General features: G+C 54.3%; 1 protein-coding gene across 2 annotated transcripts; it reads left to right on the forward strand.

The window, feature by feature from the left end:
* Positions 1 to 9,364: 9,364 nt before the first annotated feature.
* CCL25 (C-C motif chemokine ligand 25) lies at positions 9,365 to 13,163 on the forward strand. Of its 2 annotated transcripts, none has more exons than XM_037824494.1 (6): positions 9,365 to 9,464; positions 9,647 to 9,769; positions 11,689 to 11,806; positions 11,915 to 12,051; positions 12,350 to 12,468; positions 12,779 to 13,163. In XM_037824494.1, the coding sequence occupies exons 2-5, from the start codon at positions 9,697 to 9,699 to the stop codon at positions 12,457 to 12,459; spliced, it is 438 nt and encodes a 145-aa protein (XP_037680422.1). In that variant the 5' UTR covers positions 9,365 to 9,464; positions 9,647 to 9,696; the 3' UTR covers positions 12,460 to 12,468; positions 12,779 to 13,163. The 2 variants fall into 2 exon arrangements, with proteins under 2 accessions (XP_037680422.1, XP_037680423.1); XM_037824495.1 differs by having other exon boundaries at positions 9,435 to 9,464; positions 9,668 to 9,769.
* Positions 13,164 to 13,349: the final 186 nt, after the last annotated feature.

A 13,349-nucleotide genomic window follows, 5' to 3' on the forward strand; every position in this document is an offset into this window, starting at 1 on the left:
CCAGAGCTGCCCTCCCACCCCTGGAGGCAGGGACGAAGGCAGGGGCTCCCCACGTCCCCAGGGAAGTCCCACTGGACACACACATCGCCTGCCTCCTCCTCTGCTGTGCCTTTGTGCCCAGTGGTTTCTCTCCCTGGACTCCTGCTCTCCTCACCCAGCTAGCACCCTTCTCCCAGAAATACAGTTGTTCGGCTCCCACCAGCACCTCAGGAGGGCAAATGAGAATAGGGACAGCACCCAGCCCAGCTGGCTCGCAGCTAAGCAGTCAGCAAATGCTAGCTCGTGTCCCCCACCCCCCCATGCAAAGACTAGTAAAAGCTCAAGAAGTTTCCCGTAGACACTGCCTGCCTCCCTCAGCTTCCCATCATGGCAGGAGTCTGGGGCCCAGAGGCCGGAGCCACTTGGGCCTGGGGGTGGGAAGAAAATGACTCTTCTTAGATCCTGTGGGGGCCCAGGCCACACATTCCAGAGGAAGGAGTGTTTAACCCCCACAAACTCTTCCATTCCAGGAGCAGTCCAAGGGTCACCAGGAATTAGAAAGAGCTTCTCCCAAGAAAGGTGGGGCCAGGGAAGTAGGGGGTAGAAACCGAAGGTCATCTCCCAAGGGGGAACCCTCCAGCTGCCCTGCTCCGCCTCTTGGAGTTTGGGGTGATGTGAACAGAAGGCAGCTGTCAGCTTCTCACCCTCAGAACTACTGGCATTTGGGCCAGATGATTCTTTGGGGCTGGGGGGACTACCCTGTACACTGTAGGACATTTAGCAGCACCTCTGGCTACTCCCTGACCCCAGTGGTGGCAAACAAATACCTCTCCAGGAATTGCCAAAAATTATCCACTTTGGGGGTGGGGGGCAGACATTGGCCTTGGAGAGAACCACTGCTTTGGGTTCTGGTACTGTAATTAAGGGCCTATAAGTTACATCTTGGTCAGGTATTTAAGGAGCTTACTTTTTGTTTTGTTTTGTTTTTTGGTGTTTGTGTTTTGTTTTATAATTGAGGAACCAATATTATTACAATTAGATTATTAACTATAGTCCATGGTTTGCATTTGGGTTCTGTTCCAGTTTGCTAATGCTGCTGTTTTGCAAAATACCAGAAATGGGTTGGCTTTTATAAAGGGAGTTTATTTGGTTACAAAGTTATAGTCTTAAAGCCATAAAGTGTCCAAGATAAGGCATCTGCAGTAGGGTACCTTCACTGGAGGATGGCCAACGGCATCCAGAAAACCTCTGTTAGCTGGGAAGGCACGTGGCTGGCGTCTGCTTGCTCTCAGGTTGTGTTTCAAAATGGCATTCTCCAAAATGTCTGCATCAGCTTCCAATGGCCGTCTTCAAAATGTCTGTCTCAGCTCCAGCTACTCTCTCAGCTCCTGTGCGTTCTTCAAAGTGTCCCTCTTGGCTATAGCAAGCTCACCTCTTCTGTCTGAGCTTATATAGTGCTCTAGTAAACCAATCAAGGCCTATGCTGAATGGGGAGGGCCACACCTCCGTGGAAACCATCCAACCAGGGTTATCACCCACAGCTGGGTGGGGCACATCTCCATGGAAACAACCCAATCCAAACATACCAATCTAATCAACACCAATATGTCCGCCCCCACAAGACTGCACCAAAGAACATGGCTTTTTCTGGGAGACACAATACATACAAAGTGGCCAAGTTTCACTCTTTGTTTTGTATAGTTCCATGTTGTTTTTATATTTAGTTTTTATTTTATTTTTATTGTAGAAACCCATATACAACATAAACTTTCCTGTTTTAACAGCCTTCCAGGATACAATTCAGTGGTGTTAATTACATCCACGGTGCTGTACTCCCCTCACCACCATCCTTTACCAGACTTTTCCCAAACAGAAACTTGTGTCAGTTGGAGGGAGCTTGCTGAGTCTTCCTGAACTGAACCCACACAACACTTCCTCCAAGGATTGTTCTCTAGGCCCCTGTCTTACAAGTTTGACCCCCATGGGTGTGCCCTCCTGTTTTGGTTTGCTAAAGCTGCCAGAATGCAATACACCAGAAAAGAGTTGGCTTTTAACAACGGGGATTTATTAAGTTACAAGTTACAATTCTAAGGCCTTGAAAATATCTAAATTAAGGCATCTACAGGACGATACCTTCTCAGAAGAAAGGCCAATGGGGTTCCTCCGTCACAGGGGAAAGCACATGGCGGGTGTCTGCTGGTCCTTCGCTCCTGAGATCTGGTTTCAATATGGCTATCTCTTTCCAAAATGTCTCTTGGCATTTCTTTCTTAGCTTCTCTGAGCTCTCTGAGTTTTGTCTGCCTTTTATCCTCTCATAGAAGACTCCAGCAAGGAGATTAAGACCCACCTTTAATGGGCTGAATCACATCTCCATGGAAAGAATCTAATCAAAAGGTCCAACCCACAATAGGTCTGCCCCCACAAAAATGGATTAAAGAATATAGTCTTTTCTGGGGTAAATAACAGCTTCAAACCAGCACACACACCCGACTCCAAGAAGTCCATGTCCTAACCTCCATAACTTGTGAATCTTACTGAATGTGGCAAACGAGACTTTGCAGGTGTGACTAAATAAACGGCCATGAGCTGGGGAGGTTATCCTGGTGACCCCAATGGAATCAAAAGAGTCCTTATAAGAGGGAGGCAGGAGGGTCAGAGTCAGAGAAGGGGAGGTGACAGTGGACGCACAGGGCAGAGAGAGAGCTGAAGCTGCTATTCTGCTGGCTTCGGAGAAGCCAGACACCACGAGCCAAGGAATGTGGGCAGCCTCTGGAAGCTGGAAAAAGCAAGGAAACCCATGTTCCCCAGGACCTCCAGAAGGAACACAGCACTGCCAATGCCTTGATTTCAGGACTTCTGACTTCCAGAACTGCAAGTTACCACATTTGTGTCATTTTAAGCCACCGCATTTGTGGTGATTTGTTATAGCAGCCATGGGAGACTCCTACACAGGTCTCCTCCGAAGCCTGTATCAGTGAGGGCAGCCGTACAGTAGGGCTGGTGTCTGCTTCTCTTGCACGAGCCTCATCTGCATTGTGTGTCCCCGCTTGATGGGAAGGACTCAATCTATGAAAGGGGGCATGCAAAGGTTGGTGAGTCAGGATTTGGTGGACCAGATTTTCCCAGACTTAATACCAAGGCTTAAGAGCCTTGTCAGGGAGATGGAGAAGCAGACAAAATGAAACATTCTCTTCCCAAATTAAAATGGAATCAAGCATGCAACTAAAGATCAGAAAGCCCTAGTCTTTGCTTCATGTGGCTCACTTTGAAAGGCTTGCCACGGTCTTCAGTATGTCCTGAGCCAATTCTTTCTTCCCCCTCTGGAAGAGCACACCTTTGATTTTTACAACCACAGAAATTCACCTCACTGTCAAATGGCCCACATAGCACCTCTAGTCTTTCCATCAGCTACTAAAATACAGAGAGGGTTTGCATCACTGCAGCCCTCCCAGGCCTTCAGCCTGATCCCAGAGAAGGAGATGGGGACAGAAGCCTGAGTGAATACACTTGTCTCAGAAGTGACAGAAAGGAGAGGAGACAGAAAGATACAAAGAGGGTCATGTCTATGAAGCCAAAGGAGGCCCAGAGTCCTGGTAAAGGAATGGTCAGGGGCCCTGAGGGTCAAGGAGCAGCCCTTGAACTTAAATTGGGAGCCAGATGTTCTGGGTTCACAACAAGAGGTGAGAGGTGGGGACAGTGGGTCCTCTGGAGTGGGGGAAACTCCCTCAGGCCCTTGAGGGAAGCCTGAAGAAGCTCTTGATGGGTGGGTGGGTGGGTGGAGGCCCACAGGCAAAGGAGAAGATGGAAGTACATCTGTTCCATGACACCCAATAGCCACGAAGCCGAGGCAGATGCAAGAAAGGATTTCAGAGCCAGACAGGCAGAGACAGGGCAGGGCAGGCTGAAGTCCCAACACGCAGCCCAGGCCACCAGGGCAGCAGGAGCTCAGAAGCCAAAAACTAATTACAGACAGAGGGTCCTGCTTGGTCAAAGACTGGGAGAAAGGTAATTTGTGGCAGGACACCTGGGGGAGCAACAGCTCCAGTGGGAGGAGAGGCAGGAAAGAGGAACCACACCGAGAGTGACCTGACCCTCCCTCCTGGGCATCTTCTCCAGCATGCGCCACCGCCCCCCCCCCCACCCAGGCCTGGGTTGGCACCCTGAAGATCCCCACCACTGTGCAGGAGCTGGGGGTTGGACACCACAGGTGAGAGGATGGACAGATGTAAGGCCCTCCATCCTCCCTAAACCTAGGGGCATGTCAGCATCCTGGGGTCCCTTTCCACTGCACTGCCAGGGCCCCACCCTGAAAAGTAGGTGGCACAACACTGAGAATGTGATTCACGCCACTGCATGATAGGCTCGGAAGTGGTTGAGATGGGGGAGTTTAAGTTGTGTATATGTTCCCACAAATAAGAAAAAAGAGCAAGTAAAGAGACAATGATAATTAAATGCAATACATGATCCTGGACTGAATCTAACAAGGGAGGAGAAAATGACCAAAGGGACATTATTGCAAAATATGAAAAATTCAGAATATAGACTGTAAGCGTTATATCAATGTTACATTTCTTGAACTTGATAACTGCACTTAAGGGGGTTACGTAAGTGAATTTCCTTGTTCTTAGGAATGTACATGGCCATATTAAGTGTTCAAGGAGCATGATGTCCACAACCTACTCTCAAATGGACAGACAAATAGATGCAGAGATAGATAGGTAGGTAGGTAGGTAGATAGATAGATAGGTAGATAGATAGATAGATAGATAGATAGATAGATAGATAGATAGATAGATAGATAGATGATGATATAGATAGATGGATAGATATAGATAGATGATAGATAGATAGATAGTTAGATAGATAGATAGATAGATGATAGATGACAGATATAGATAGATGGATAGATATAGATAGATATAGATAGATGACAGATAGATAGATAGATAGATAGATAGATAGATAGATACAGAAGAACAGAATGATACAGCAAATGTGGCAGAATGTTAAAGGTTGGTGGATCTGGGTGGACGTTATGTTGGAGTTCTCTGTATGGGTTTTGTATTATTTTGCAGCTGTCCTGTAAGTTTGAAATGATTCCAGAATAAAAAGTTTCATAAAAAACAAAAAGCGGATGGCAGCAGGAAGCTCGCCTGATTCTCCTCGGGGTTGAGGAGGCAGCCCAAACTCTCCCCATCACAGAGAGGGAACCCACCTCTGGGGTCTGCCCACCTCTGACCTTGAGGTCCCATCTACCACCTGCTACAGCCTGGTAGCAGGCAGCCTTCCCTGAGGACTCCCTGCCTTAGCCCTGTTCTCTCCAGTCCCTCTTCCACATAACCTCCAACTTCCAGAATCCTCAGACACAGGCCTAACCACAAGCCTCTCCGGGCTAGAACTTCAGCAGTGCCCCAGAACCCTGGTGACCCACCCCACCTCCTTGCTCTCCACTGCCTCCATCTCCTGCCCCTATTGATCTGTTCTTAGACAGTCCCTCTGGTCCCGGCTCATCCTTCAGGACTTGATTCAGATTCAGTATCCCCCAGGAGACCTTTGGGGGAGCCCTCTACTTCCCCCTGTATCACTGATCATACAGCCCTTCCCTCACGAACATCCCCCTCACTGGCTGTAAGCCCCACACAGGAAGTGGGTGGCTGTTATCTGCCCTTCTGCCCCCAGCTCCCAGTGTCCCACTCAACACCAGACCACACCAAATGAAAGAGGCGGATCCAGGTTTGGATTCTGGGTCTGCGCCTCCATTTGTTGTTGTAAAGTGGGGACAAATACTAATCTTCTAGTGTTTCTGTCCCCTCAAGTCAGACTCTTTAATGGAGCTCACTGTCCCCATCTCTCCCTATCACACCAGGCCCCCTAACAGTGACCATAATCTCGCCATGTCTTGCTTCATTACTCGCTGTTTTGCCTACTCCGCCACTAGGCTGGAGGCACTGGACCGCATCTGTCTTGCCCACGGCTTGTCCCCAGCACCCAGCCTAGGGCCTGTAAACAGTAGGCACTCACTAAGTGTTGAATGAATGAGGTAGCAAAAGGTCCCAAACGATATTTTGAAGAGCAGCTGCAGTTAAGAGAGGACAAAATGCCCCAAGAGCAACATTTTGGAGCTCGCCATTTTGAAACGCAACCTGAGAGCAAGCAGACGCCAGCCACATGCCTTCAGAGCTAACAGAAGTTTTCCGGATGCCATTGGCCATCCTTTATTGGAGGTACCTACAATTCTGTCATCTTGGAGGGCCGGGAAACATCTGCTTGCCCACAGCCATCACCCCAGAGCCCAGCACATGACTGGTATGTAAGAGATGTTCCCAACTCTGGGTAGAAGGGGTGAATGGAGCCCAGGAGCTTAGAAGAGGGAGTCGCAATCCTCAGGGACACTGACCTCAGGGCCTGCCACCCTCCCTTCCCCTGCCACTCTTGCTCCAGCCCCAGGCTGGCAGGGCTGGCACCAGGAACTCACTGTTCCCAGCTGGCGCCCAGTCCAGCTCCCATATGCCCAGGGGCAGCAGCAGCAGCTCAAGGACTGAGGCCAAGGCCACCCCTGTCCCCCCTCCACCCAGTGCCTCAGGGAGATATTGCTGCCGCACTGCTGGTATCTCAAACCCGTCTGGAGGGCCACAGCACCCCCACACAGCTCACTGTTACAGGCGCTCCCTGAAACACAGCGGCCTTTGGTCTGCCTGATGAGGGAAGCCGCTCATGGCCAGAACCCTGAAGGCCACGAAAGAGGCCACACAGAATAGCCCCTAACTCAGTCCCCAAAAGCCCGGCCAGAGACTTTGCAAAGCATCCTGGAACCCCCACCACCATCACCACCACCACACACACACACACACACACACACACACACACTTCCTCCCCTCTTCCAGTTGCCCAGCAACCACTGGGCATCTGGGCCCGAGAAAGAGGCAGCTTGGTACGACAGGAGTCCAGGCCCAGCGGTCAGGGCACCTGGGGCCTCGCCTGACCACCACAGGATACAAGATGATGGAGCTCAGAGCCCGACCCAAGACTGAGCTGCCCCAGACCTGGAGGCATCAGTTCAGGAGGGCTGACTGCAGAAGGACCCCAACATCAGCCTGCAGCACTCCCCGGGGACCTCCTTCCCCAATGGAGGACCATCCCCCACCTCTTTCCTCACAGTATTTAAGAAATAAAAATCAGGTTTTCCTAGCCAAATAAATAATTGTCTGGCCTCCCTGACCCTCCATCTCTTCATCTGTAATGTGGGCCAATGTTGTGCACCTGGCAGGGTCCTTCTACAAAGATGAATGAGTGCACCCTTGCGAGGAGTTCACTCCAAAGGGAGCATTTCGTATTTCCCCGCAGAGCCCCCTTGCTCGTTGTGCTTTCTGAGTGCACCCACGAGACCAAACTCTCCTGAGGGCTGCTGCCTCCACATCAGAGCTGAGCACCTAGAGCTGAGCTCCCACTGCTCTCACTACCAGGTGTGAACAGCCTCGGACTGCACCTGGGCACGGCAGGCCCTAGGCTGTGGTCAGTCCTTGAGCCTGACTGAGCTACTGGCTGGAGGACCCCCCTCCGCTCTCCCTTCCCCAGGGCATCAGAGAGGTGACTGGGTGTGGGGGTGGCTTGCATCTTCCATCCAAGGCTATTTTGCAGATGCGGATAGAAGGTCCCCAACTGGTAGCAGCTTGACCTCAAAACTTCCAGGGCTGTAGGAACTGAAGAGGCCTCAGTCTCATCCAGTTTGGCCCAGACCAAAAATATCTGCTCCTCATTCTCAGCTTGCTGGGTGGCCAGCCGGGTCCAAGAGCCAGTACAAGTCACTGTCGGGTACAGAGATCCCCCTCCCACCCCATCGCCCCGCGTCCTGGTCGCTCGAGAGGCCCCCTCGCTCAGACCCTTCCTCCTCCTTAAGGCTGCAGGTGGGGCGGACAATAAGGGGCGGGTGGTCTCCAATAAGTCTGGGTAACGACAAGTCTCGGCCGCTACCCGCCGGCGGGACAGGCAGGGCTCACTGGGCCGTAGCGGGGAGGCTGGCCCTGGCCCGCCACGCCGCGTCCCCACGCCTGCAGCCACGCGGACCCGCGTCCCGGCCCACCCCGAGCCCGGGAGCTGCCACGGCTACTGCCGAGAGACTGAGAGGCGCAGGGGGGCGGGGCGGAGCCCGTAAGCTCCGCCCCCGGCTCTAAGTCCCGCCCACCGGGCCGCGCCGGTCGTCCCCACCCCGCCACACCACCATCACCCCCTGCGCCTCCGCTGACAAGCCCAGCCACTCCATCGTCAGGTAGCCGGCGCACCTGTTCCAGGTGGGTCACCCTGACCCAGGTAAAAAGCAAATGCCTTTCAGATTTTTTTTTTTAACTTTGTATTGCAATAACCGATATAAAGCACATTTCCCGTTCTAACCACATTCCGGTGTACAATTCAATAGTATTAAATATATTCCCAATATCTTGTTACCATCACTGACATCTAGTCTGCCTTCTGGATGGGTTGTGCTTCGCTTCCTGCCGGCATGGTTACCTGGGGCTCCGTGCTTTTCTTCCCAACCCATCTCTGTTGTTTTTTTTTAGTAACAGCTTTATTGAGCTATCATCCACATGCCATCCAATTCACCCATTTAAAGTTTACCTTTCCGTGGATTTTCGCATCTGCACAGAGTTGTGCCACCATCAGCACTATCTAATTTCGGAACATTTCCATCACCCCCAAAAGAAACCCTGAGCCCTTTATTCCACCTTATTCCACCCTCCTTCTGGGAGGCCCTAGCAACTGCTAATTCACTTTCTGTTTCTATGGATTTGCCTGTTCTGAAAACCAGGGCACTGCAATTCTGTGAGGTGATAAGTGAGCCCGTTGCGTGGAAAGAGAGGACTGGGGTGAAGTCCAGGGCCCCCAGGAATGGGTGGCCAGGAGTGGGGAGCAGGGCTGACGGCGCCTCCGGGCTCTAGGCAGCCTGTCGTCTGTCCACTAGGAGGCTGCGCCCTGTGCAGCAGGAGTGGGGATGGGAGAAGGGAGGAGATGGGCCCCTGGGTGGGAGAGCAGGGGTGCCAGACAAGAGCCCCAGGTTGGGGGTGGGGATGGCAGTCACAGGGCAGCCCGGTTGGGCTCAGAGCTCTGTCCATCCATCTGTGTCTGTGCTCGTCTCATCATCAAGGAAGCCACCCCCTGCCTGCCTCATCCCAGTGGTCAGTGGAGGGAGTTCTTTCTGCCCCACTATCTCTTTGCTTCTGGGCCTCTTGTCCTCAGTCACCCTAGTGACTGAGGTGCCACCTGGGAGAGGAGCAAGAAAGAGAAACAGGGAGCTGAGCGAAGGGACAGGGAGATGCATCCAGGGTAGAGAGTGGGTGGGGAGAAGGAGGGAGGGTGGAGGGAGGGCAGATGGCAGCAGGGTGGGGCTCCACCTATAAAGGCTGAAGCTCCAGCAGGCAGGAGAGCTTGGCGGATACCCCGGCAGACGGGGCAGCGGGCACCGGCTCCGGGACTGGGTCCAGCAGGCTTTGGTGAGTCGCTCCCCTGACCATAGCTGAGACCGGCAGCTGGTCTCTCCAGCATGGCTTGTCCGCAGCCTGTGCCACCTGCCTCCCTTCCTGAGGGCCCTGGGGCCTGGCTGGAGATGGGGGTGCTTCCAGTGCCAGCGGCTATGCACCTCAGGTTCTCACTCTCCCCACCCCCAACTCCCTAGGTGACCCCACCATCCCTCCAGGTGCTCAGGGAAGAGGACCACACTACGCCATGAACCCTTTGCTCCTGGCCTGCCTGGTGGCTTGCTTTGTGGGGGCCTGGGCCCCTGTTGTCCACTCCCAAGGTACTGTCTGGGCCCTGCCCGCCCCAGCCCTCTGGAGTCCCCAGACTCCCAACAATCCCACCCCTCCCTTCTCCCAAGGTGCTCTGCTGATCACACCCCCACATTGAATTCTCCAAGAGCTCCTCTCTCTGGGATGCAGAAGGGAGCTCCTGGCACCTGGGGAGTCTGCCTGGAGAAGGCAGGGGCAGGCGAGCTCCCTGAGAGGCACAGGGTCCCCTGTCCCTTATTCCAGCACCCCATATTGGCTCTACAATCCATGAACCAGGGTTCCCCCCCACCCCCCGAGAATCCAGCTGGCCTAGGGAAGCAGGGGCGGTGGCTTCTAGAAGGAGGTCTCCAGGAGCACGTTGCAATGTCCTGACCCAGAACCAGGGTGGGATGAAAGAGCACAGCTCTAGGGAGCAACCACAGGGACTCCAACCCCAGCTTTTCCCCGGCTGCCTGTGCGGTCCCAGCAGAGAGTTGTGACTCAAACTTTACAAGCCTCAGTTTCCTTCTCTGCAAAGAGGGAATCCCTGATTCCCACTGCAGAGACCGGACATGAGGATCGAAGGAGCTAATGCCTGTAAAACTCTTTGCCCAATGCCAGGCAACAACAACCATTGGTAATAACAATATATCTGATTCCATGTCTCCATGCATGGGAAGCCTTCCCCCCATAGCAGGGACTGGAGGGCTTGAGGGAACACATAGGCTGGTTCTGCATGGGCAGCGTCCAGCGTCCATGAAGTCATGATCCTTCATCCCTGTGGGTCCACGGAGGCCTCTGAGTCCCCGCAGCCAGCAAAGCAGGGCTCCTGGCTCAAACTGAGGCCCCCCCCCGCCCACCTGCACCACCCCCCACCCCACCCCCATCTCTTCCCTCTCCCCTGGGTCCAAGAGGCCCAAGCCCTGCCCCTGGCTGCACTTAGCCTTTGCCCGGGAAGAAACCTGGCTTTGTTCCCATGTCCCACTATCAAAAGCAGATTCCAGGAGGCAGGCCCAACCCTGGCCCTTTGATCCAGGGGGAAAGGGGCCCCCAGCCCTGAGAACTGCCTGCTGGGCCCTGCAGCCCACGGTCTGAATCCACTGCCCCTCAACCTCTGGGGCCGAGGTCAGCGGATGCTGGGAAAGCTCAGTCTCCCCTTCACCCCATCACCACTCCACTGGGCTACACGAGGACTCAGACTCGTGTAGGGGCGAGGGTCGGGCAGAGAGGGGACTGCAGAAGAGCGAGACGCTCAAGCCGAGAAGCTTGCTTCTGCCCCCCACCCCCATCAGCACATCCCATGCTTATCCCAACTTCCCATCCTCCCTGACCCCTCCAGCCTCACCTTCTCCTCCTCCTCCAGGCAGCTCCAGCCCATGTGCTTCCCTCTCCCAGCTGGGATCAATTTCCCTGTTTCCCCAGAGGCTGTGAGCTCCCCAAAGGCAACAGAACTTCCCATCCACCCTCGTGTTTGTCTAGACGCTTGGCGTCAAGTGGGGGCTTTTTAAACGATTTAGGAAGACAAATAGAGAAATAAGCCTGGAACTCCTGGTTTCTGGCGGGGTGATTGGAGTTGTCATGGTGTTTGTGGGAAGGGACAGGCTGGCGCAGAAGCAGGGGACTTTAGGAGCAGCCAACCAGACCTGCTCATTTTAGGGAATGGGGGGGGGGGACCAGAAGAGGCCCCGTCTCCCATTCATTGGGCCATTCCTACCCCAGGGCCAGAGGGCCCTTTCTAACTCCTGCCAGCTGCCCCTAGGTCAAGGACCAGCCTGGCTGCTTCCATAGCGTCGGAGGGCCTGGGAGGGTCATGGTACGTACCTGTGGGGATGCGCACCTGTGTGCATCAGTATCACGCCTATGGCCTTGTGAGTGACAGCTGCCTTGCAAAGTGTGCACAGAGGTGCACACACAGACAGGCACACAATGCACACGTGTGGGCTGGTTGCAGGCCCCTCCGAAGACTGCTGCCTGGCCTACCACCCCCACGCTCGGTGGGCTGTGCTCCGGCATGCCCAGGGCTACACACGCCAGGAGGTGAGCGGGAGCTGCAACCTGCCTGCTGTGATGTGAGTGGGGCCTGGGGGGCTACGGGGGGCGGGGAGGGGCTCACACACAATTTCACTCCCCATTTCCCCCTTCCACACTAACCTGGGCACCCCATCTCCACCCACCAGTTTCTTCTTCCCCCGGAGACATAAGATGGTGTGCGGGAATCCACAGGACATGTGGGTGCGGAATGGGATGAGGCGCCTGGATGCACGGAGCAAGATCTCCTCAAAGGTCCCCAAGAACAGCTGGAAGACCTTGCAGGGTAGATGAGACCACAGCCTCCCTGTCTGCAGGCCCCTGTGCTTCAGCCCCTGGGGGAGGGAATTGGAGCCTGGCGTCCTGACAGCTGCTCCTGCCCCTAAGGGGGCTAGCTGCTGGTGTGGGGCAGGGGCTGAGCAAATAACCAACTGACGAATTGTCCAGTCTTTCAGCCAGAGATGGAGACTCGAACGGGGAATGCATTGGCTGAAATAACTGGTGCATCAGTTTCAGGTCTGGCTGGTTCCAGGGGCTCAAAGGCATTGGCAGAGCTCTTACATAGCTCTCTATCTCTTGGACAGGCTCTCACTTGGGGCAGAAGAAGTTGACTTCTGAAACCTCCAGGCTTCCATTCTTCAAGTATAATGGCCCCAGCAAAAGCAGCAAGAGGAACTCCTCCCTTCTGCCTTAGCTAATCCAGGCAAGGAGTCTGGATCATGGGTCCCTCCATGCACCCATTATCTCTCCTGGGGGATCAGGGCCTTTTTTCAGCACAGACTGGGTCAGGGCATTTGTCTCTGGGACCAAGGAGGGCCGGCTGCTGTGGTCAGCCCCGCAGGTTCACCTGGGAGGGCCTTTGGTAGGTGCCCCCCACCCTGACCAAGTCGCCCAGCCCACAGGGGCCTTGGCAAGTGCTGAAATGAAAAGACAGATGGGAGATCAAGAGCTGCAGGGCTCCCCGCTCCATTCCAGCCCCCATCACGAGCCCTTCTCTCCTTTCTCTCCTGCAGGACTATGACCCCCGCCATCTCCTGAACCAGTGAGCACAAGAGGCACAGAACTTTCTCTGGCACGAGCAACGCCCTGTGGTCCTGGTTGTCCCAGTCCCTCCCCATCCTTCAAGGCCAAATCTCAATCCCAGCACCTGCGTAGTTCCTGTCCTCTACCCTGCCACCTCCTGCCCCGTGGGTGGCTAGAAGAAGGGACCTGCCCTGGTTTGAAGCTCCTCCCCTGATCCAGGGACCAGAGTTGCCTCTGGGGAATGGATTTTATAGAGAAGACTCCTGAGTCACCCCCCAGCAGCCTCAGCTACCCACCCTGGACCACAGCTGCCCGCATCCCTCTGGGTCCTTAAAAATCTCCCGTTTGTACAAGGACCCCCTCCCAGGCTGTGCTTTCCCATAACTTTTAAATAAACTTTTGGGTAGAAATCTTTTCTGTCCTTGTCCCATTTCATGTTGGGGTGCTGGTTGCTGCCCCACTCTGCTGAGATGTGGTGGATCCCACATGATCCTCAGCCCCACCCCACCAATGCTGCCTCAAGATCTGTTCCCCATCCATCAAAGACGTTGCCTCCTGCAC

Source organism: Choloepus didactylus (genome assembly GCF_015220235.1).
Source record: "Choloepus didactylus isolate mChoDid1 chromosome 25 unlocalized genomic scaffold, mChoDid1.pri SUPER_25_unloc2, whole genome shotgun sequence".
NCBI classification, from domain to species: domain Eukaryota; kingdom Metazoa; phylum Chordata; class Mammalia; order Pilosa; family Megalonychidae; genus Choloepus; species Choloepus didactylus.